Here is a 23,672-nt window from a genome sequence, read left to right on the forward strand (position 1 = left end):
CGATTGGAGGGCGAGCGCAATCCCCGCCCATCTCGCGCGGCGATTGGCCGCTCCGCGTGCCAATCAGTCCGGCAGCACCGCCCTCCCCACGGCGTGCGCATGCGCGGTGCGGGAGGGCCGGCGGAGGTGAGCGGGGGCCGAGCGGGGCTGAGGGGTCGGGCCTGGTTCGGGCCCGTGGGGTTTTTAACCATATAAATTTCAGTCCTGGTTTCAAAAAGGGCTCTGTAAGTGGGTAGAGCTGATGAAACCTGTTAAATAAAGGCTCGTTCAGAACTAGCCAGAAGCGCTGCTGGCTTTTGTGCATGTATTCTTCATTTTAAAATGTCACTAACTTCTGTAGCGGCTGCCAATAAAAGTTTTCTTTTAATTATTTTTTTATTTCGAGAGTTATGTTCAAATTTTCTGTTTATTGCCAAGCGGCACTGTTTCACACACTGAAATATTTTCTTCTGAGTCAAATAAAGTATTTCAAGCATAACAGCATGTATGGTTTGAATTGCTAACCTAATACTGCAGACTGACACTTGACAGGAGTAGGAGCTGACATTCCTCATTATCCATGAGGGAAATGCACACTTCAGGCATACCTTTGTGCCTTTGTTAATAATATTGTAAATTCCCTGACCTGGGAAAAATCAGATTCACAGTGAGACTGTACAGGTCAGACTGGAGGACTGAAATAATCTATTTTCCCTCTGTTGTTTTGGTTTTTTCCTTTTATTTGTTTAGTATTTTCCAAGTGTTGGTAGGAATATTCCTTTATTTGGTGTATTCCAGGTCCCTTTCAAAATATTTTAAGAAACATAATTACATTGAGAACCAAAATTCTCTTCAGCATGATAAATATTTCAAGGCAAATGAAACCAGATCAGATAACCATGAAAATAAATGTGAATATTGAAATACTACTCAATATGTGCAGCCAAAATAGCTCATCTTAAACAAGAATTCTCATGGTAAACTCCTCTTTCCTATTCCATTCCAGGTTTGGTTGCAGAGAAGCCTTGTCCTGGTTTCTGTATGAATGTTCCAGGTTTATTTCACTTTGCATTCTCACTGAGAGGGGTGCAAGCACCATCATGGGCAGGGTGGGTTCTGAGGAAGCAGCAGCTCTCCCTGCCCAGCCTGCCCTTGCTTCAGGCAGCAAGGAAAAGGAACTCTCTGAATCTCCTTGAACTAAGTGAGGCAGAATTAGAAGAACAGTTTGTAAGAGGGGATGGCCCAGGAGGTCAGGCCACAAACAAGACAAACAACTGTGTTGTCCTGAAGCATATTCCATCTGGGATTGTGGTGAAGGTAATTGGGTTTTCTTTTATTGAGTCACAATAAAGGACTTCCAAGTCTCCTTTCAGAATAAAGCATAATCACAGTGCAGGTGGCATGGAGGAATAGTTTATATATATTTATTTATATTTTTATATGTGTGTGTATGTGTATATATTTATATTTTATATTTATATTGTAAAGGGTCTCAGCAAGAAGCAGTCTTGGCTGTCAGCAGATCAATAAACCTGAGGTCAGAGCTCCTTTTCCTGGCTTTGCCACCCAGTTACAGTTTTGTAGTTTCCAATTAAATTAATCTTCATTGTAGCTGTCACATTCCTGTCCCTCATGTGAGTTAGAATCTCTTCCTTAGCACTCTGCAGATTCTTTTTAAGCATTTCTCTTACCTACTTCTTGTGGATTAATACCTTGAAATTAATCTTTGCTTCCTGTCACAAGGGGAAGACACAGTTAAGTTAAACTCAAGCAGCTTTCCTGGGTAAGATGGGAAGCATTAAAGATTAATGCAAAAGCCAGTCTGATGAGTTACAGTAGCAAATAATTATTAAAATATATTGTCTGAATTTAAAAGTTGCAGCTGTTACTGGTGGGAGGATGCTCTTGGCTTGGGGAGGAGGGGATTTTCTTTAATGGTAGGAATGGATAGACTGAAAGGGAAAGCTGAAGAATAAACAGGTAAAAGTTTCAGTAAAAATATCCTTTGTATTTCTTCAGTGTCATCAGACAAGGTCAGTGGAGAAGAACAGAAAGATTGCCAGAGAAATCCTGCAGGAGAAAGTTGACCTTTTCTACAAAGGAGAAGACAGCGATGTTTTTAAAGAGAAGAAAACATCGGAAAAGCAAAAGCAGGAGAAAAAAAGAAGAGCAAAGGAAAACCTAGAAAGGAAAAAGCTTTTTAAAGAGATGCAACAATTGGATAAGGAATGAAGATGTGAAATATTGCCTTGCCCTGGCAGGGTAAGAGAATTGTTTGTCATTAGACCCAAAGAGTTTTCCAGCTAACAAATGATGCAGGGCTTCATAAGCACAGCTGAAACCCCGGTGCTGACCTGCTGTTCCTGCAAAGCTGAGCAGATAAAAGCACTCATGTACTCCTGCTTCTCCCTGCCACCATCTCATTAATCACATCCAGCAATCACTTTTTCTGCCAGGTCCAGCAGATAAAGGAATCCTTGTTAAAGAGGAGCTATAAGCTTTCCACCATTGTTAGCACAGACCAAAAGAAATCAATAGATTTCCTCCTGTGCAGATGACACCTGGGCTGCTTCCTGGGAGCCCCAGCACACGAGAACAGCACTGAAAGGTTCTCACTTCCCACCCTTACCCAGGCAGTGCCTTCAGACATAAATCCCTTACAAACTGGGACCAGGTTTGGGTGCTGGTTAAACTGAGCTGCTGCTGGAAGAGACACCAGTCACTGCTTCAGAGCTGAACAAGCTCTGTCCTGCTCAGCTCTGGGTAAAATTTACCCAGCAGCTTTCCAGACCTTACCTGGAGTGGTGCTGAGCACTGGGGCACAGGGAGGGCCCTCTGCAGGTCAGGGATGGTCACTCATGGCCCTCCAGTTCAGGGTAAAACTGAGTCATTACAGATAAAAAATTACCTCTGTTGGAAGCTGCCTCCCAAGGCAGCAGAGTCCACTCCATCCAAGCTGTGAATTAATTAATTAGAGTTGTTTGTTATGTTTATGCTGTGCTGCAGTTCAGCTTGGCCATGTTGGTACCTTCACTCATTTTGACAGTTTCCCATTTTACAGGAACAAATGCAGCTGTGTTTCCTTTGTCACCATTCCTCTGAAGTACCTTTTTCCTGGTTTTATCCTGTTAACAATTCCAGCAGCTTAACCAGAACTTATCTTTCATTTTTGGACAGCACCCTCACCAGCTGCCACCACGTTTTGGCCTTCAACAAAGGCCCAAAGCCAGAGTGTGGATTTTGAAGGAACTTCACCTCCTTGTCCCAGAGACAGCTATGCCCTGTGCCATGGATGGATGCTCCAGCAATCTGCAGCCCCTTCCTTGTCCTTTCCTAAACTCCTGCATGAAGGTTAAATTTTCATCTGTTGACAGCCCTTGCTCCTGGAGTATGAATCTGATTAAAGTGACTGTACATAGTTTTAATACAAACTGTTAATGAAAATAAGCTTTATTACGTCAAGTAATAAATACATACAAAGATGCAAATAACAGTTTTAGTAATTTATCCAGAATGTTCATTTTTCTTTTCTTTTTTTTTTTTTTTTTTGCAAACTTTAAACTGAAATCTCCAGCCTTAATGTAGAAATTAGCTTTCCAGGACCTTGTTATTATTTAATAGGTTTCCCTATTTTCCATATAGCTCATGCACTTTAAGTGGACTTCAAAGCACTAACAGTCATGCAAATGTTTATGCAAAATGAACAAAAAAAGGAAAAATAAGAGAAGGGGAAGGTTATTTCTAAGCAGGGTCTATGCTGTATGACAAATTGTGACTTAGCAGACTACTAGGTACAGCATGCTATTCTGCATTTATTAAAAAAAATCCTTAGAGCTTATGTCAAACTTTGAAAGATTGACGTTTTGGGGATAAGTGAACATAGTCAAAGGAAAAACAAAAAACAGAATGAGGCTGTGGCTGGATAAGAAGAGAACTGAAATATAGCCTGGGAGAGAAAGAGCATTCCTCTGCATGCACTTCAGTTTCCATGTTTTAGAAACATTTTAGGGAGTTTTAATGTCTTTAGAAAATGCAAACCCTCAGTAAGGTGAAAAATCCTTGGTGGTTTTTTTTTTCCCTCATTCTTTAACTGTACATTTTTGCAAGGGCAAAACAAGAACGGTAAAACATTCAAAATAAAGGAGTTTGTGTGAATGTTTCAAGAGTCAAAAAGAAGAAGTGTTACTCTTTCTTCATGGGGAGAAGGAGAGCCTTGCCCTGAAGCTGGGCTAGGACCTCGCGTTCCGCTCCGTCTCGGCCAGGCACTCCCGCACCAATCCTCTGGCATGGATGATGCCTGCAAGAGAGTTGCTGCTTGAAATCATCCCATCAAAAGTGTTTAAATCATCCCACTCAGGCCACACTTGCAGTGGCAGTGCACAGAAAGGTTTATGTGTTTCTGTCCCCAGCTGCCAAGGCTACCACAGCAGGCCCCAGCAGAGGGGACAGCCCTGGCTCCCCAAAGTGCCACTGAACAAATCTGCCTTCCCAAACTTGCATTGTAAATTGGAAAGGGACTAAACCAGGGATCAGAACACAGTCAGATTTGTAAGTCTGCAGTGGCAGGTAGGTCTTAATGTGCAGTGTGGGCCTCCTTAAAATTAAAGATTTAAGGGGGGAAAAAAATCTTACCTACAGTGAGTTATTTTGCCAGTGGAGTGAAACAAATTACAAAGTTACTTGGGGAGTCATTTTAGCAAGCTCTTAATGCCTTGGGATAGTTCTCTGGGAGGATGCATCAAAATCCAAGCCATCATAATACTGTTAAAGACAAGTTGTTTCTCTCATGTAAAAATAAGAGATTTTTTTTTTTATGGTGTGTGCAGAAAGTTACCCCCTAACACTGGCTCAGCTCCCAGTGTAAATCATCACATGCTGCTCTCATCTGATGGACATAATGTGGAATTTTCCTCTACGAGTCCTGTTGCCTTGAGTTCCATCCAGCAGTCTGGACTCTGGTTCATAATCCTGGAACTAAATGTGGATTCATGCTCACAGAGCTGCTGGAAGAACAGAGCTTGAGAGAGGTGTGAAAATGAGAAGTGGACAGATTTCTCTACAACAAAGGTTTTTATTTTGCTGACTAGGCAAGACAGAAGGTGATTTCTCTGCTCATCACGCTCCTTAGCCAGGCAGAGGAAGGGCAGTAAGGCAACAGAAGGGGGTTAATCTCGAGATAAAGGATTCTGTTTCTAGAAGGCTCCTAGCCCAGATGACAGCAGCTGCTGCTGACCTGGGAGGACCTGGTGAGTGCAAGGCTTGGCACAGGGTTGAACTGCCACGGAGGGGGAAAGCTGCAGCTGTGGGATGCAGAAACATGAACTCAGAGCAGTGTTAGACCTGGATCTGGTGGCAGCATGCCCAGCTCATGCAGCAGAACTACTCTGAATAATGTAGAACACTGGGAATGGGGCCAGTTTTAGAGGTCAGTAGTGCTCAGGAGCAGGCAGAGCTGGGGACAGGGACTTCATTCAGGGATAACTCCATGGCCATGGAGGCAGCAGTCACATGTTACCCTCAATCATTCTGCTCTCACACTTGCACATGCTCCTTCAGCCAGCAGGCTCCCAAAATGGAAAGAGAGGTACCTTTGTGACCAAAAGATGGCAGCAAAAAGTATTTATTCAGGATTTTGTGCAACACTGGCGAGTCACAGTGGCAGCATTGTATCTTAAACCTACCTTGTTGCAAGAGGCAGCAAAGCAACTTTTTCTTCACTGAACTAAACCATCCAGCCCAGAGAACATCTGCATCTCTCTCAGTCTCTCTCAAGCTGTCCCCATTAGCCTGTTGCCATTCATGATCTATTAATACTGACTCAGGCAATGCAATAAAGAGAGACTCCAGCAACATTGATTTTAGCTGGGCCAGATTCCACTTACCACTCATCAGCAGACTTTATTGCATCCTTTCCCAGAACAGCTACTAGTCATTTTATTGCATGTCATGGCAGATATATTGCTCTTCCATAATGGCTGAGCCTTAAATAAAGCTTTGTAGTCTGGGGTAAGTGTAAGGGGGATTTGCAAGGTGCTGAACTTAGTCTGTTACAATAACATTCCCATTGAATGCATGAGCCAATCTCATCACAAGGACCACAGGAAGGGAGGAAAAGTGAGCATGTCAAGCTAGAGAAGGAGAGAACTGCCAGTACAACTGCTGTCTGTGCCCTTCAGGGTCATTTCAGGAGCTGGAGCAGAGGAATGTCCCATGTCTGCTCCTTCAGAAATGTCCCTGCACGTCCCTGCAGAGGACAATGCCAGGCTGATGTCAGCGCTGGGACATGCAGGGGTTTCTTTTACACTCCAAGGAAAAGGCTTTATTACCCCTTTTAGCTGACAAAGCAAAGCTGGAGACACTCATCAGCCAGCCCTAAAAGCTGCTCTGTCCCTTTCTAGTGGACTTTTAATGACATGCACTTGACAGGAGGTAACAGAGCCTGAGCAGCCCCACTCTCCTCTGCACAGAGCTCTGCTCATGTTTGACATCTCAGCCTGAACAGCCTCCCCTAACACCTTTTTGGATTTTTTTTTTTTGTAGCTCTTTTCTCCTCCAGCCTCAATGAGAACCACCACAGTGCTGTATTTCTTTAGGCAAAATGCACTTCAGTGAAGATTCCTGGGCCAAGCAGATGGGAGATGTGTATGAGATGCAAACAGTGCTCGGCTGTGGATTTTGGGGAGTGGGGAGAAAAGGGAATTGAAAGAACAAGAAAATCACCAGGAGCCTGAAAAAATGCATCCATGAAAGGTTCTACAATATGAATTATTTGAATTTGACTTTGAATTATTAACTGAAACTCCCTGTATGCATAAGACACTTTTTGTCACTGTTTATCTATCAAATTCTGCTCAGACAGAGCATCCCAAGGTTTCAGTTTCTGGCTAATACTCCCACTTTCAGGAGGAGCTCAAGTTGTCTCTCTTCAAAGGAAACAGTTGTCATTAAGCTGTATACAAGTAGTCAGTGCACAAGTGGATGGGAAATTATTATTTTTTAAAAGAAGTTCAAAAGTTACCTCTTTTTAGCCTCTCCATGGCACTTTTACTCCCAGCATATGTAGGTCTAATCTCTTTTCCTAATTCTTCTATGATAGCTAGAAGTTCTGCATATTTGCTCTGTGGTACTTGACTGCTGCTGGTGCCCTGCAGTTGAAAGTAGATTAATCTCAGTCAAATACTGTAAAAACAAATCAATTACAAGAAACAGCAAATGGAAGTTTATGGAAGACCAGAAATAGCCCTGTAAATCACTTTTTAAAAGAACAAAATTTCAGGATTATTAAATAAACATGATTTTTGTTTTAATTGCTGCTACAGTTGGACACAATGCCGCGTGCCCTTCAAAAATTGGGATCAACTGTGAGGATGCAGCTGCAAGCCTTGGACTTTGGGTGAAGCAAAGTTAAAACAGTCCTGCAAAACCAGCAAACCTGGAACTGCTTACTTAACCCTGTTTCTGGTTTTTCAATGTTTCAGTGTGTATTTTGTGGAGAAATTCACCAGGTGGGGAGATTGAGAAGATAAAACTGAACAGGAATATTGAGCTTTTAACAAATAACTTTAAAATACATAAGTGCCCTTACAGAACATAATTCAAGACATTTCTCTGACTCAGACAGGACAGGACTAGCAGTTAATTAGGAACCAACCTCACTCAGCACTCAGCTTAGCCTAATTTGATCCCCAGACATGTGCAAGGAAGCAGTCTGCCATTTGGGTTTGATTTCAGACCTTGCAGGGAGGGAGGAGCACCTCAGATTACAGGCCACAATCCCTGCCACCATGCAAAGGCAGGGTCAGAGATCTGATGAAAGGAAAAGAAGCAGAGCTGTACCTGCATCCCTTGTGTGTAGCCTAGGGATGGGGGGCCGTAGTCGTTTATGAGCTGTCTGTACTGTGCTGATGTTGCCATGCTTGTGGAGGGAGAGTGAACACCCCCAGCTGCAGAGAGAAAAGAGAGAAAAAAAACCAAAAACCTGTTATTACCTAAAGATTAATTAGTCTGTTACATTTTAATCACTTCTTCCTAAAGCTGTGACCTCTCACCTTTGCCTGAGATCACTAATGACATTTCTGAGTGTCACTGCTAGGAAGAGAACGGCTGAATTAATGCTTCTCTCATGTTTGATGAACACTTGGAAATAGCACAGCCTGCAGCATTATCAGTGCAAATTGTTTGCCTAAAAGTGAAGCAGAGTGCAGCATGACAGGTTGTTCTGCCTAGACAAACTGCAAGTATTAAGGAGCCCTATTTTTGCATATATACATTCCACACAGATGAGTCTAATGTGCCAGGCTATTTTTACTTTTTCAGTGCAAGTTATCTGAAAGTAATTTTGCAACTCAAAGTGTCATCACATGGTCAAAGCAAGTTACCCTCAGTACTATTTTCAGCCAATGCCAAAACTATTCCTGGGGAACAGTCAGTTGTGGTACATCAGATCTGCTGCTCATTGTGTGACATGGGAGGTGAGGAGTGCTACCATTATTCCTCTTTGTGTGATATCAAACATTTTTAGCCAGTCAAATTGTGCTGTATAAGTAGATCAAAGGGAAAATAACATCACTTTGTGTTATGGTTACTTTTTCTAAAGTTATAAAAGATTATATTCACATCTAATGAGTTTTGAGTCAGTTACGAGCTGCAGAAACAGACTCTAATGTCATCACTGACAAACTGCTCCAGAAATGAGCAATCACAACACCTTCTCCCCCTTGTCCTGCAATGGTAAGAATTTAAGTTTGAGAAACAACAGTTTGAATTTTTTTAAGGGGTTTAATTATACTGCCCACTTCACAAGTGTGCTAAAAACCAGCTGGTTTTGCACTTGGGATCAAGGGAGCACCACAGCACTGAACTTCTTCACTCCTGCAGCCCAAGTGCCCTTGCACCCATGGATGCTGCTGCCTTTGCCTGTAGGCACAGACACAGACTGCCTGCTGTCTGCAAATATCTCCCCCCCTACAAACTCCTTTGCTGAAAATTCCCGACTGTCTTTCAGATGAGGAACAGATCTCATTTACCAGCCTTCATTTAAATCTAAATTAAACTGATGCTAAAAGTCGCTGGGGCTCAGAACTATGTAAATCTCTGGCTTTGTTTTAAAGTTGCAAATTACTTCATTCCTATTTTCCCCTCTCTACAAAAGGAAAGGACCAGCAGTTACTCTGTAAAAAGCTCTGCTGAACATAGTGGAACAGATTCTTGTCCTCAGATGGGAAATCTCTTTCCAGTTCAGAGTTATCACAGGATATCACTCATTACAAGAAGAGAGCACGATCTTAATTTTTACTAGTTAACCAGAGGTGAAATCCCAAAAAGGCAAACTGGGCTGGTCACTAGGTCACAAAGTTTCTCTTTGTCTTTAACAAAGCTGCTAAATTCTATGTCATTACAACCTGCAGTTTCATCACTGAGGTTTCACATGGAGCTAATTTTGCTTAAGCATAGTAAACCCCCCCAAAAAACAACACAGCCATAGAGTAGGGCACTGTAGGAACAGCACAGTTGTCAGCCACTCTCTCAATTAGTTCTTCACATTATCACCTCAAAATACATGCACAAGTGTAAGATCTCTCCATGTGAAACTCAGTACTTCAAGTCCAGATGACTGAATTTCAACAATTACCAAACATGACACAACAGCAAACCGCATCTCTTTTCCAAGGACTTCAAAATGCTTCAAAAACATTAATGAGCCCCTTGTGCTGCAAGGTAAGAAGGTTTAATTACCTCAATTAAGCAGAGAAAGGCTTAAGTGATTTTTCCTCACTACAATAAAACAAAAGAGCCATCCTGCAAAGACTTGTCTCTGAACTGTTGTTGCAAGCAGTCACATCCAGGAGCTGGGAGCTCCAGACTGGATGTGGACAAGGCAGGGACTCCCAGGACCAGGCTCAAGAACACTGAGCAAAACTGAGCTGCAGCCCATGCAAAACTCAGAGCAACTTACTGATCCCATATGGGTCAATAAAAACATATTGGTTAAGGATATAGATCAGGAGATGGTGGGCAATGGAACAGGGGTCACAGCACCAAGCCTGGTTTGGGAAACATTTGGAAAATGCTCTCAGGAACATGCTGTGAGTCTCAGGGTGTCCTGGCTGATGGGTCCCTTCCATCTCAGCACATTCTGTGCTATCACAGCACACACAATTCAGAGATTGTTTCACATTCTGTCCATTTTAGCAGTGACACACACTCGGTCTGCAGGAGATAACACCGTGGGGTACATTAGATAGGACAGACAAACTCTCCAACACAAACCACAGAGTTGGGTGACCAAGAAAAGTTTCACGGGCGTGCAAACAGCACAGGGGCTTGACCCCAGCTGTGGCTGGGGGACACCGAGGGACAAAGGGGAGCGAGGAGGGATGCACAGGGGAGGGATGCAGAGGGGATGCACACAGGAGGGATGCACACACAGGGATGACACAGGAGGGATGCACACAGGGATGCACAGGGGAGGGATGCACACAGGGATGCACACACAGGGATGCACACACAGGGATGACACAGGAGGGATGCACACAGGGATGCACACAGGGATGCACACACAGGGATGCACACACAGGGATGCACACACAGGGATGCACACACAGGGATGCACACAGGGATGCACACAGGGATGCACACAGCAGGGATGCACACAGGGATGCACACAGGGATGCACACAGGAGGGATGCTCAGAGCAGGGATGCACCCAGGGATGCACACACAGGGATGCACCCAGGGATGCACACACAGGGATGCACACAGGAGGGATGCACACACAGGGATGCACACAGCAGGGATGACACAGGAGGGATGCACACAGGGATGCACACAGCAGGGATGACACAGGAGGGATGCACACAGGGATGCACACAGCAGGGATGCACACACAGGGATGCACACAGGGATGCACACAGGGATGCACACAGCAGGGATGCACACAGCAGGGATGACACAGGAGGGATGCACACAGGGATGCACACAGCAGGGATGCACACAGCAGGGATGACACAGGAGGGATGCACACAGGGATGCACACACAGGGATGCACACAGCAGGGATGACACAGGAGGGATGCACACAGGGATGCACACACAGGGATGCACACAGGGATGCACACAGGAGGGATGCTCAGAGCAGGGATGCACCCAGGGATGCACACACAGGGATGCACACAGGAGGGATGCACACAGGGATGCACACAGGGATGCACACACAGGGATGCACACACAGGGATGCACACAGGGATGCACACAGGGATGCACACACAGGGATGACACAGGAGGGATGCACACAGGGATGCACACACAGGGACGCACACAGCAGGGATGACACAGGAGGGATGCACACAGGGATGCACACAGGGATGCACACAGCAGGGATGACACAGGAGGGATGCTCCGAGCAGGGATGACACAGGAGCGGCGCGGCCGGAGCACTGCAGAGCGCGCTGCAGACACTAGAGGCCATCTGAGAGCGCCGGGCCCTGCCAAGTGACAGAGCCTGGTAACCATGGTGAGTTTACCCGTTTCTTTGCAGTCTGCATCAAAAATGTAATAAGACATAATGCCATGCGCCGACCACTTTATCAGCAGCAGCAGCAGGCCCGGAGAACAAAGGAAAGGATTTGGCTTAGCCGCGGTACCAGCCTCCATGCATCCATGGCAGAAGTTGTGCCAGCCAAACTCGGCTGGAGGGGGGGAAAAGGAAAAATCCTTGGTTTCACCTCAATTTTAAAAGATGCAATCATGAAAATGAAATTAATTGGGGGGGTGGGAGGGGGGTGTTAGCATCTCACAGGGCAACAAGCTTTTTGACCTATCACTTTGTATGTTAATCTCAGGGAGAAGTCCTGGGTCTTGCATGACTATTACTCAATTAACCCCAAATTCATCTGCATGTCTGAGCAGTCTGTGTATCTCGGATTTAAAAAAATTTAAAAAAAAAACCCCACCAGATATTGCTATTATAGTTAGAAATTAGGCCAGGAAGTCTCACAGTCAATACCCAGTCAAAAATCGGTGTGATGATTAGGTATTCACTAGAGAGAAAAAAGGAGGGGGGATCTAAATTGAGGCTTGCTCTCTCCAACGTTAAAATGACAATGGAGACAGTTAAGAACTGACAGAATGGAGAAGGGAGTGTGCTTGGTGCTGAATTTCAGTGGCATCCTGTATCACATCCCAAACCGTCTTAGTGCTTGCTGCTGTTTAAAACCTAAATTAATACACACACTTTCCTCCCCTCACTTTCCCAATTAAATGTACACAAAACCCTGTAGATCCCCATTATTCTAGAGCAAACAATGTCTTTTATTTCTGTATTCCAGCAGAAGACTGCCACAAGCATTTTCCCCCACAAAAATATAGTGATTTTCTTGTTAATTAATATTAATCTTTATTAATTATGGGGGGTACAGCAAACAGAAACGAGATTTTGGTATCAAAATCTCTTCCTTCCAGCAGTCTCTCTCAGCCCAAATTAACACCCTGAGAGACAAAGGATCTCAAATCAATCTTTGTTTGCCTAAACTCCTGGTGACCAGGAACCTCCTCATTAATTTCTGATAAGTTTGTAGGGATCCCTTCAGCTCCAAACCTGAGCAATGACAACCAATTTGCTGCTTCAAGTTTTAATTCTTAATTCTATTACTGCTGCTTGCTGGAAAAATAACAGGGAAGGCAGCTTGCTGAGCACCCTGAAAGAAGCAGCAGGAGCAGGAACACTTGGGTACACTCACCTGATCCACTCTGGCAGATGCCAAAGCATCCACACAGCTCTGCTACCCCCGTTCCACAGGCAGCAAAGGAAAACCAGGAACAGCCACACAACTCACTGAGTTACTCGTGTAGGACTGACTTAGACAAGCCAAGGGGCAATCCCACTGAATGTGTGCTTCCCAATCCCACTGCATGTGTGCTTCCCAACCCCATGGATGTGTGCTTCCAATCCCCCTGCATGTGTGCTTCCCAACCCTGTGGATGTGTGTTCCCCAATCCCCCTGCATGTGTGCTTCCCAACCCCACTGCATGTGTGCTTCCCAATCCCATGGATGTGTGCTTCACAACCCCACTGCATGTGTGCTTCCCAATCCCATGGATGTGTGCTTCCCAATCCCCCTGCATGTGTGCTTCCCAATCCCACTGCATGTGTGCTTCCCAACCCTGTGGATGTGTGTTCCCCAATCCCCCTGCATGTGTGCTTCCCAATCCCATGAATGTGTGCTTCCCAATCCCATGGATGTGTGCTTCCCAATCCCCCTGCATGTGTGCTTCCAATCCCCCTGCATGTGTGTTCCCCAATCCCCCTGCATGTGTGCTTCCAATCCCCCTGCATGTGTGTTTCCCAATCCCACTGCATGTGTGCTTCCCAACCCCACTGCATGTGTGCTTCCCAATCCCACTGCATGTGTGCTTCCCAATTCCATTGCATGTGTGTTTCCCAATCCCATGCATGTGTGCTTCCCAATCCCACTGCATGTGTGCTTCCCAACCCCATGGATGTGTGCTTCCCAATCCCCCTGCATGTGTGTTTCTATTCTGCCCTGTACTTTGTAAGGTGCTATAAAACCACATTTTCCAGACTCTTTCCACACATGAACACAGGAGCATGTAAGAGGAGATACCTGCAGCCTGGACTTTATCCAAGGTACGTGGTGCAGTCTCTGGAATCTCAACAGCTCTCCCTCTGTTTCACAGACCCCTCAAGCTGAGGCTGTTTGAAACATCAGGGCTGGTGCCATTTCAGTGGCTCGTGGTCACCACAACTCCAGAGCCCATTGCTGGAGGTCACTGCCTCTGGCACACCCTGCAGGACCTCTCCTCATGGAGTCCTGACCATATGGGTACCAGACAACAACGCTGGTACTGAGAGGATACAAATTCTTCTTCCTATACTAGGCAACTTTGCAAGAAAACTCATGAGAAATGCTCCTGAAGCTGCTTTGCCAACACTCACCGTGAGGCATCCTGGAGCACCAGGGGAGAGGTAACAGCTTCACCCAGCACAGCTATTTCTGCAGTGCCGAACACAGCTGCAGTGTTTTGGCTGACTACAGGAATATTTTATTCCTTAGCCCTCTATACTCTTTGGTTGGAGTTCAACAAGAGCTCCTTGCCATCCATGGGACACCACATGCATGTCTACACAAGTGGATCCATGCACAGCCAAGCCACACACTGAATTCTAACAGCAGCTGCCAACCCAGAGCTCAAACAGAGCCCCCACTCCCCCCAACCTTCCCATAATTTTCAAAATTTAAAATAATGGACCCTGTTCTCATTTGCACAAACCATTCCTTATAGCACTGGCTGTAAAAATTATATTTTCACCCACTATTTCTCCCTTGAACAGCCCTTGTACAAGGAACAGACCTTTCTTTGAATAAAACTATTTCCTTTTAAAAAAACGCAGTGCGCAGACACATAAATATGTTCTCAAGAAGTAGGACATTCTTTATCCTAACAGCCAGAGGCCTTGCTCTTTTGATCTGTCACACTCTGGGCCTTTCCTCTGCTACTCTTGTGCTATTTAATCTTTCCATGTGGATAACGGTCATGGTTTATGTCTCCTCTTCCTGCCCTCCTGTCTCTTTCTTTATCAGAAAAACTAAAGCCAGTCCCTCGACTCCCCACCATTCTTCTTTTCTTGCTTAAGCTATTCCTACACCAGCAAGTTATTTGGCACCACAAGGAACAGATCAAGAGATTAAAGCATTTGGTATGTGTACACCACATGTAGTTGGCCTAAGGGGGTATGACTTAAGGTTAGATTTGAGTCTGATCCCCCAGACTAGGAGGGCATGGTTCAAAGCTGTGCCATCCCTGGTTTGGATCCCTGTGTTCCCATTGCAAGGGATGGAGCACCCGTGTTGCACAACTGGAGCAGAGCTTCTGGGCCACTTTTATCCAGCAGGAATCCAGTCAGCCTGAACCCAAACACTCTGCAGCAAACCAAGGTGCTGGGGGGGGACCGTGGAGATTCACTGACTGAAAACCACACTGTGCAAACTGCTCTCAACAAAACACTCAGGGAGGCAAAGCCAAAAGCGCCCATCTTCTAAATGCCCAAACAAGTCCACTTGAAAACTGCTAATTCTGAAACATGCTTAGAGAGCTTCTTTTTGCATCATGCTTAACTTCACACGGACTTCAAGAGATCAGGGATCCAGCAGATTTCAGTTTGAACTGGAGAGGGGAGCATATTTCCTAGAAATTATCCCCCCTGCTAAGGCACAAACACTTTGCTCTCTGTTCTGCCTACAAAGAGTATTCTTTCCAGTACTCCCACTCCAAAAACAACCTCTCAATATGGTCAACAATATCAAACAGAAGCTGTCTCTGTAAAGGGCGACAAGCAAGCCATGTGCTCCAGCAAGTCTGCAGTGCAGTGCTGAGAACAGAAGGGCCGGCCTCGTGTGCTGGTATCCTTTCTCAGGACTGAATGGAACTGGTCTCTCCAGCTGCCAGCTACAGCCCCAGACAGGAAAATGCTTTTCATTTCACCTCCCAGTGAGAATTTGCACTTTTCACAAGAAACTTGTGGTTGCTGCAAGGTTTGGCAGGTGCACTGAGAGCCCCTTTGGTCCTCAGCTCCAGCAGCACTTGTTGTACAGGCCACGACTTGTTCATGTGGAGCCAAGACACAGCTCCTTCCCTTGTCACTGTCAGCTGCAATTGGTGTTTCCAGACCCTACAGATGACAGCTTTTAACCTTTTTACACGAACAGGACTTTGTCTCAAAACCTGACATTTCTGCAGGAATGAGAATGAAAGTAAAGGAAAATCCCAAGCTGTTTCTGCTAGCTTCTGTATCTTGAAACACATTTTCTCTGACCTGTGCTTAGTCTAAACAAAATAGGAATGCTGGTGAATATCCACTGAGCCAGAAAACACATGAAAACATGGTGAAAAACAAACTACAGACCTATTCACAGCTGGTGTAAGTGTCAAGTTCAGCTTAAGTCAATGGAGATGCTCTACTTCACCTCAGCTCAGCAGCTGGTCCCTTACAGAGAAATAGTCAAACAATATGAAACACAAGACAGATGAGGAGGAAACAGCACTTCCCAGGAATCAGTAGGATAAGCAAGAGAAGACAAACAAATCAAAACATGGTTGTTAGAAAAGGTAACAGAGGCTCCCCTGGGACACTGCAGGGTCAGGTGAGGCTGGGCAGGTAGAGCCACTGCAGGTCCCCAATAGAGCTCATTTACAGTCCAGGCAGGAGATTAAATGGGGCTCCCCAAGCACAGGCAGCTTGGAATTGAAAGCTTGGGGTACTACATGCAGGAACACAATTCCCTGAGCACAGGTCCTCTAGGAAGGTGACTTCAGAAAAAATTCAGATAAAACACCACAAGCCTGACTGCAGCCACCCTGGGCCAAGTGTCAGCACTGACCTGGGCAATGGGGAAGAGGAGCAGGCACTGAATTCTGCTGTGACAACACATTCTCCTTCCCTCAGCCTGGTGTAAGGCAGAGGAGTCAGCACCCAGATGCTTCCAGCATCCTGAGTCACTTGTGGAGCAGCTGCATTTTCCTCACCCACAGTCATCCCCAGATCTGCCGACAACCCACAGAGGTTTCCTCCCCGTATTTCCTCCCCCACATCCAGCTCCTCTCCCTCTGGACTTCAGTCCAGGACTGGATTCCCAAAGCATGCTCCCATGCAAGAACAGAGCCCAGGCACCCACCAACCACAACTGCTTCATCTGACTGATGTGCAGTTTAAGTATAATTTTGCAGAGTGGCTACTCTGAGCCTCAACTTGAGAGGAGTTTGCTCTGCAGCAAGGACGCGGCTCCAAGAGCTGAGTCGACACTGCCTTCCCAAATACTCCTGCACCAGAAGCCCTGCACTGCAGGGAAGCAGCATTACCTCCCAGAGGAAAATCCCTGTGAGATCCACAGCTGCCCAGAGCCCTCCGTCGGCCGAGACCAAAATATTCAGCATTCATATAGAGAGGTTTCTGCAGGGCTGATTTCAGGCCAAAAGGGACAGATTTCCTGTTTTCCTCTCCTCTGCAGGACGGTGGGGGGGTGGGGGGTGGGGGTCCTTCACCCCAGTTTTGGAAGCAAACCCAGGATTTATCCTCCTGGCTGGGGGGCATTTAATTTAGGCACAATAGAGAAGCAATCTCCTCCAAATCAGAATTAAGCTCCAGAAAGGAGGGGGCCATTTGCAGTCGTATCACTCTGAATGCGATATGTGCAACTGCAAGGACTGCTTTGTCTAAGTCCCTTGGCCTTAGGCCACGGTGCTGGCAATACCACTAGCTAGAGGAAGAGCTGGTGCGTGAGGATAATGGCAGAAGACAGGGAGGGAAGAGAGAGCCCATTTTGGATTCAGAGGAGGACGTTCTTTCATTGAAAAGATTCTGGGGGTGTTGAGGATGATCCGAACTCAATAGAGAGGACAACTTAGACAAGAATAGTTCCAGCATGACAGCAAACTGCTGCTAACTTGCCGATACAAGGGGAAAAGGAGGGTGGGAGAGAAGGGGAAGATAAAACTGCATGAAAGAATCCAAAGCCCGGATCGCAGCCGGAGCGTTGGAAAGCGCAGACACGGCAGCGAGAGGGCTGGAGACAGAAACTTCACCGCCCGGCTCGCATTGTGCGCGGCATGTCTGAGCCGGGATTTTGCGGTCCCTGCTCGCAGAGCAGCCAGACTCGGATCCCCTCCACTGCATGACCTAATCCCCACCCCTCACCCACCATCGCAAAATACCACCTTTGTTTTCCCTGCAATTTTACGGCTGTTCCGGAGAGCAAGGCACAGGTTCTCGTGGGAGCCGGCAGGAGAACGGCTTCCCTTAGCTGGGCTTTGTTTTGCTTCTTTTTTTTTTATTATTTTTTTTTCCCCCCTCCGGTGACACTTCTGCTTTTTGTCACAAATCCTCGGCACATCCCCTGCTCCCTGACCCTTCCGCAGAGCAGCACTCGAGCCCCACGGTGCTCCCCACACACGAGCCCGGCTCCCCGAGCCTTTGCACCCTCGCAGCCCCACCGAGCTCAGCCCCATGCAGGATCGCGGTGGCACCGCCACCTCGGCTCATCCACCAGCTGGTGACGAGTCCTTGCAGTAAAATATGATTGCTGCTCTCCTGGTAGCTAGAGCAGGGATGCATCCCGGAGATCCCTTTCGCTCCTCAGCTTCCCAGGATCACAACCACTAACGGTGCTGTAAAAATCACCCAGGCACATTTCACTCCCTCCTAAACCCAACTCCAAAACTTTTTCTCAGGGAAAAAAATAAAAAATCAGCCTGATTTGTGGCTGTCTGATGCCAGTCCTGCAGCCTGGGCTGCGGGGATGGGAGACGAATACGAATTTTTTTAAGTCAGAACCAACTTCTCCATTTTGGTGCTGTTTAATTGGAGCCGACGAGCACAGATTAGCGAGATCCCTTCCAAATATCCCACAGCGAAGCAATTGCTGCTGCGGCTTTGTTCAGGCTGCACCGACTCACACACGGAGACCCGATGTACGGCAGCACCGCAGCACCGGCAAAAACCCGCCCGCTGATGCCCTCGGAAATCGGGGAGAGAAAAACGGAGGAACGTAGTTTAAAAAAGAAGGAAAAAAAAAAGGCAAAAAGTTAACGCTGTCAAGGAAACTTTTTTAAAGAGGAAAGTTGGAAGGACTCCTGTACAAATCCATGGATGAGGAGTGATTTTTAAACAGGAGGTTTTTTTAGAAATAGTGCAATCCCTGCGCGCCCCCCCATCCCCAAAAAGTCTCCGGCGAGCGGAGCGACTCCTCCGCTTGGGATGCCGCGGAGACTCCGACGGGGCAGCGCTGACCGAGGGTGGCCCCGAGGCGCCGGCGGTGCCTCCTTCGGCGGAGCTCCGGGCTCCGGGGCTCCCCTCCGGCCCGCGGAGCGCGGCCCGGGGCGGCCCCGCCGCCGGAGGAGGCGTGAGGCGAGGCGAGGCGCGGGGCGAGCGGCCGCACTTGCGGCGTCCCGCCAGCAGCGGTCCTCGCTGAGGCGCCGCCGGAATATTCCTGATCCAGATCAATCAGCCGCCCCGGGGAGCCGAGCATGGAGGAAACCCGGCGGCCGGAGCCCCGGAGCGGCGGCGGCGGCGGCGCGGGGCCGGGCGGGCGCGGTGCCCGGCGCGGGGGCGGCGCGGAGCGGGGCTGGCGGCGCCGGCCGGCGGGCGGGCGGGCGCGGGTAATGGCGGCGCGGAGCCGCTACCCCGCCATACCGGACTGGGCACAAACTCGAGTCCGGGGCTTCCCCCAGGTGCCGGTGCGGCACCCGCCGCTCGCCTCCCAAACTTGCCACCCAGTTGCCGCCGCGGACTTACCCGGGTTGAGGGGAGTCCCGGGGATGTGGGCGTTCAAGTTGGGCTTGTAAGACATTCCCAGAGACATGGCCAGCGGGAGGAGGAGAAGCGTCCTGAAATTCAGCGAAGCGTCTCCGTGTCTCCCAGACACTTTGGGTTGTTTACAGCAGTAGCAGCACCGGCAAATATGGCCGTCAGTTATATTGACACCCACAATGCAATATATCATCCATACATCATGAGGAGACGCGGATCCAAAAACTTTGGGGGAGAGCCGGCAGCCACCCGCCGCGGCCGCCCGGCGCCCCGCGCACGGCGGCGCGGAGGGCGGGGGCGCGGCGGGCGGGGGCGCGGCGGGGGTGCGCGGCCATCCCCTCACAGACAATGGAGCTCCCCTCAGGGACCGCCGGCAGGCAGCGGGGCGGGCGGGCGGGCGGCGGCGGCGGCGCGGAGCCCGGCGGTGGCGCGGGGGGGGCTGTTTTAATTAACTTCGGAAAGTTTTGGCACAAGTTGCGGGTCTGGCCGGGCTGTGCCCGCGGCGGGGCGGGCGGCGGCCCCTGCCAGCCCCGGCGGCCCTCAGGGCGGCCCGCGCGCCGCCGCCTTCCCGCCTCCCCCTCACCTCAGGCCGGGCGTTCACCCCGCGTTCACCCCCTCCCCGCCGATCTCATGGAAAATACCTGTTGATAATTATAAAATAAAAGATTTTTTTTTTCTCACCCGCCCCCCTAGATGCCGCCAAGAAAAAAAAAAAAAACCTTTATTTCTTTTTTTTTTTTTTCCAAACCACTAGTTCTCTCCGCTTGAAGGTGGAAGGTTAATGTGGATTGCAGCTTCTGAGGGACTAAAAAAAATATGGATCTCGTTGACAATTGGCACATTTTCTGCTTGCAAGCAGCATTAAAACTTCCCCACCACATTTTTTTTAAAAATCAGGTTCAATGATGAAGCTTTCCAGCATGCGTCTGCCATCAGAACTCATCCTTTTCACTGCAAGATATTCAGGTTTGCTCTTTCTGTTAATTAATATGAAATGCACTCGAAAATTGTTCCAGATTTATCCCAACAAAAATGCCTGGGATCTGGACAATCTCTCCTTAGGTGCACAGCCTGAGATACCCCACACCTGACCCCCAGGTGTATTTTACCAGCAGGCATCCTGAGATCTGATACTTTTATTGCATGTGCTACTTAATGTCCATCCATGGCCTCATACTGCTCCTAATGGCAGTGCCAGCAAACACGGAGAGCCTGATCCTGCTTTTTGGAGATCAGGGCACATTCCTGGTCAGTGGCACTGACCCAGGCCCAGAGTGGCCAGCCCTGCAGAGAGAAGCAGGTAACATCTCCATCACAGAGACACGGAGCAATCAGATTATTTCCTCTGCATAAAGGAGAATTGAGGAAGAATGGGAAAAGAGGAGCAGCCTTTGAGCCCCCAGCTCATGCCCTGCTGACTGTGCACTGTATGAAAGAAACATCTGAAAATTCTGACTGGTACCAGATGAAACACTGTTGTATTTTATTTCCACATGAAATACTTGACTCCAGCGATCCTGGTGAATTCCAGACTGGCACTGACTGTCCTTACAACTGATCCATGCTCTGGTCTGTTAGAGAGGGGTCCTGAGAGCCCCAGGCTCAGAATTACATGCTCAGGGACAGTAGTTTCACACTGGCACTTGTGATTACAACTGTGTAATTCTTCTTAGAGCCCTGAAAGGCTGCACTGGTAAACCCTCACCGTGTGAGTGAGAACTCTGCAAACCCAAAGCTCCACTTCCAGATTTGTAAATAACAGCCTTTCTGTTGAATCCTGGAAGGGCAGCGAAGTCCTGCACACCACTCTGGGATTTTCCATCCTGTGGTTGTTTGCAGTCACACCAAGTGAGAGCGAAATGGGAGCACTCCAAGCTTGCCGTGCTTTTCACAGCTTTGCACCAACTCCACAAAACTGTGCTCAGAGCAAAACTGTGAAGGACAAGATCCCCTGTGTTTTGCCTGGGTTTTATAAAGACAGCTTCAAAATATCCAAAATTACAAGAGGGATGTGGGAAAAGTCCTGTGAAGTTTGTTCTTCCTTCAGCACAAAGCACTGTGAGCTTTGGAGCAAGGTGTGGGGGCCAGGCTTGATGAGATGCTCAGGCTTGTGGGGCAGCACCGTTTGTCCTGGGAGCAGGAGCAGTGTCAGATCTGGTATCTGATATTTGCTCTGCAGTGTTCTGGGCACAGGCAGCAGTGGAGGCACGAGACACAAGATCCTGGTAAAAGACAAACTTGCTGCTTGGCCTCAGACTCTATTTAAGATGACTTTACTCCGTTTTTTGGCACTCAGTGCAGGGTAGGAAGCCCCTGCAAGTTTTTCCCATCTGCCATGTGCTCCGAGGGTTCACTGCAGTTGTTCTGAGCCAGGTGTGGCCACAAGAACAAAACCACGATTGTGCTCAGGCCTGGGCTGGCTGCTCAGCAGGGTGACCACAGAGCGGAGCTCCCTCGGAGGGGCTGCCTGCGGTTTCACCCTGTGCGATGTCCCGGGCTGGAGTTGTGCTCTGCACACCCAAACTGTGCCCCGAGTGCGGCAGCTCCAGCAGCTCCCAGGCTGCGTGCACAAGCTGCAGTCCCTGCTCTGCAGCCTGATGGCTCGGCCGTGTTCACTGCCAGCAAAAGCAGCTCTCCATCACCAAGTGGCCAAGTCACAGAGCAGGAAATGCAGCAGAGCCATTTTATCACGCAGGTGACATTTGCAAGCCTTCTGCACACTAAGATGTAACTTAAAAATAAAGGTGTGAACTGCTGTTTTCCAGCAAGGGAGGATGGACAGGAAGACGTGTCTGTCTCTTCAGTCACCACAAGAAGCACTGATGATGAATTTTCCATTTTCCAGGTACAGCTGCCTCTTCTGAGTTGTGTAATATCTGCAACGCTCACTCTGTCCCCCTCCCCTTTCTTCTCTTGGTATTTTCTCTATTCCCTCTCCTGGTTTGACTTCCTCACCTCTGCTCCTCCCAAACCACTGGGAATTCTGAGCAGCCAATGTTTCCACAGCGTTTGCCTGCAGCCCCTGCTTAGCCAGAGCTGTGACTGATTTGAAGGAGGTTTTCCCTTCCCAAAGCTCCGGGGTCGGTGCCATGGCCCTGGGCGAGGGTGTAAGGAATACAACATGCAAAGTGGGATGTTGGAAGGTGCTCTGCCACAGAGCCGGGGGCCTTGGGCCGTGCTGTGAAACAAACTCGTTTGTCCCCTTTTATCTGGAAACAAAGTGAAATAGTCAGCACGGAGCTGTGCTGTAACACTCATGGGGACCTGCAAATGAGGAGCACAAATCGCCTTGTTCCCTATCACCTTGGGTTACATCAACAGTGAGAAGAATTAAAGATGGCACAACAAGACCCTTTTTTTCCCTGGCATGTCTTTGACGTGTGTAAAACATTAAATTTGCGCATTAATTTTAATGTAATTAATTGTTGTCAGGCTTAATGAATTGAGTGACTTGGGGGTATTCTAAGTGTCCCTTACCCACCACAGAGCCCCATGTAGCAGCAAGGGGAAAGAAGTGGGAAGTTTGTTCCTTTTCCTAGAGGGAGTTTATATTCAAATGCTTATCCCTGCATTTCTGGTGATCCAGCATCTTATACAAAATAACCACAGATGCACCTTCAAGTTGCTCAGCACCAATTTAACATTTGAGACTTTAAACTGCTCTGGTGCTACAACTAACATCATCAAAGCCTCTGGTAGGCCTAGACTGCAAATTAAGCTTTTTAAGACTTGGGTGAAGGCAAGGTTTAACCTCTGTGGAAAGCACAAGTGGTAGAGGCAAGTGAGTGTCAGCTTTAACAAACAGTGTTTTCAAAGAAGCTTTGCAGAGCTGAGTACCTTTCTCACGGGGATTGTAATGAGCCAGCAGCTCCTGGTGCAGAACCTTTCCTTCCCCAGAACACCCAGCACGTCCCTGGGACCCTGGCACACAGGCAAAATTGTGCATTTTGTGCTTTTATGGCATCTATGTTGCTCTTTCTTATCACTTTGCTACAGCTCCTTCCATTCCTTTCTCTGTTCCCCACAACAGCTTCCTGCTGATGCTACAAAGTTTCCCTTGTCCTTTTTTTGTTCCCAAGGGAAAGCTGACAGCCCTTGGTGTCCTTCCTCTGTGATCTGCCTTTCCTGGCTGACATTTGCTGCCTACTGCCCCATCCTCACCAAGATGCACAAAACCAACCTAATCCTGAATGAAAATACACGTTCCCCAGCTCCACCCTGTTGCCTTCTTGCAGCTCAAAATCCCCCTGGCAGCTCTGGATTGCTCCTCTCCTGGGGAAAGAGCAGCAGCAGCCAGAGCCAGGCCCAGGAAATCCCTGCAACAATTCCAGGTGGATTCCTATTCCAGACAGGCTTTCCCCCTTAAATCCTCC

At 47.9% G+C, this 23,672-nt stretch overlaps 2 protein-coding genes across 3 annotated transcripts; one reads left to right on the plus strand and one right to left on the minus strand.

Moving 5' to 3' along the window:
- Positions 1-108: 108 nt before the first annotated feature.
- MTRFR (mitochondrial translation release factor in rescue) lies at positions 109-3,700 on the plus strand. Its single transcript, XM_054288729.1, has 4 exons — positions 109-126; positions 986-1,296; positions 1,999-2,241; positions 3,157-3,700. Exons 2-3 carry the CDS (start codon positions 1,021-1,023, stop codon positions 2,209-2,211), a joined length of 489 nt encoding a protein of 162 aa, XP_054144704.1. The 5' UTR covers positions 109-126; positions 986-1,020; the 3' UTR covers positions 2,212-2,241; positions 3,157-3,700.
- A 97-nt stretch (positions 3,701-3,797) lies between these two features.
- Positions 3,798-19,578, minus strand: CDK2AP1 (cyclin dependent kinase 2 associated protein 1). Of its 2 annotated transcripts, none has more exons than XM_054288727.1 (4): positions 19,285-19,578; positions 7,816-7,922; positions 6,998-7,124; positions 3,798-4,276 (listed from the first exon to the last, which is right to left on the minus strand). In XM_054288727.1, exons 1-4 carry the CDS (start codon positions 19,490-19,492, stop codon positions 4,209-4,211), a joined length of 510 nt encoding a protein of 169 aa, XP_054144702.1. In that variant the 5' UTR covers positions 19,493-19,578; the 3' UTR covers positions 3,798-4,208. The 2 variants fall into 2 exon arrangements, with proteins under 2 accessions (XP_054144702.1, XP_054144703.1); XM_054288728.1 differs by lacking the exon at positions 19,285-19,578 and adding an exon at positions 16,854-16,942.
- Between the last annotated feature and the right edge of the window lie 4,094 nt (positions 19,579-23,672).

This window comes from Melozone crissalis, unplaced genomic scaffold (assembly GCF_028551555.1).
Source record: "Melozone crissalis strain CALT ecotype California unplaced genomic scaffold, PUWL_Pcris_2 ptg000063l_1, whole genome shotgun sequence".
In the NCBI taxonomy this organism is placed as follows: Eukaryota; Metazoa; Chordata; class Aves; order Passeriformes; family Passerellidae; genus Melozone; species Melozone crissalis.

Bases quoted from the DNA above. Each gene is read 5' to 3' on its own strand.
- MTRFR (XM_054288729.1), top strand. From the start codon at position 1,021: ATGAATGTTCCAGGTTTATTTCACTTTGCATTCTCACTGAGAGGGGTG. The intron at 1,297-1,998 runs GTAATTGGGTTT...GTATTTCTTCAG, and splicing joins CATCTGGGATTGTGGTGAAG to TGTCATCAGACAAGGTCAGT.
- CDK2AP1 (XM_054288727.1), bottom strand. From the start codon at position 19,492: ATGATATATTGCATTGTGGGTGTCAATATAACTGACGGCCATATTTGC. The intron at 7,923-19,284 runs GTAAGTCCGCGG...TTCTCTCTGCAG, and splicing joins CGGGACTCCCCTCAACCCGG to CTGGGGGTGTTCACTCTCCC. The intron at 4,277-6,997 runs GTAACTTTTGAA...ACTCTCTTGCAG, and splicing joins CATGGAGAGGCTAAAAAGAG to GCATCATCCATGCCAGAGGA.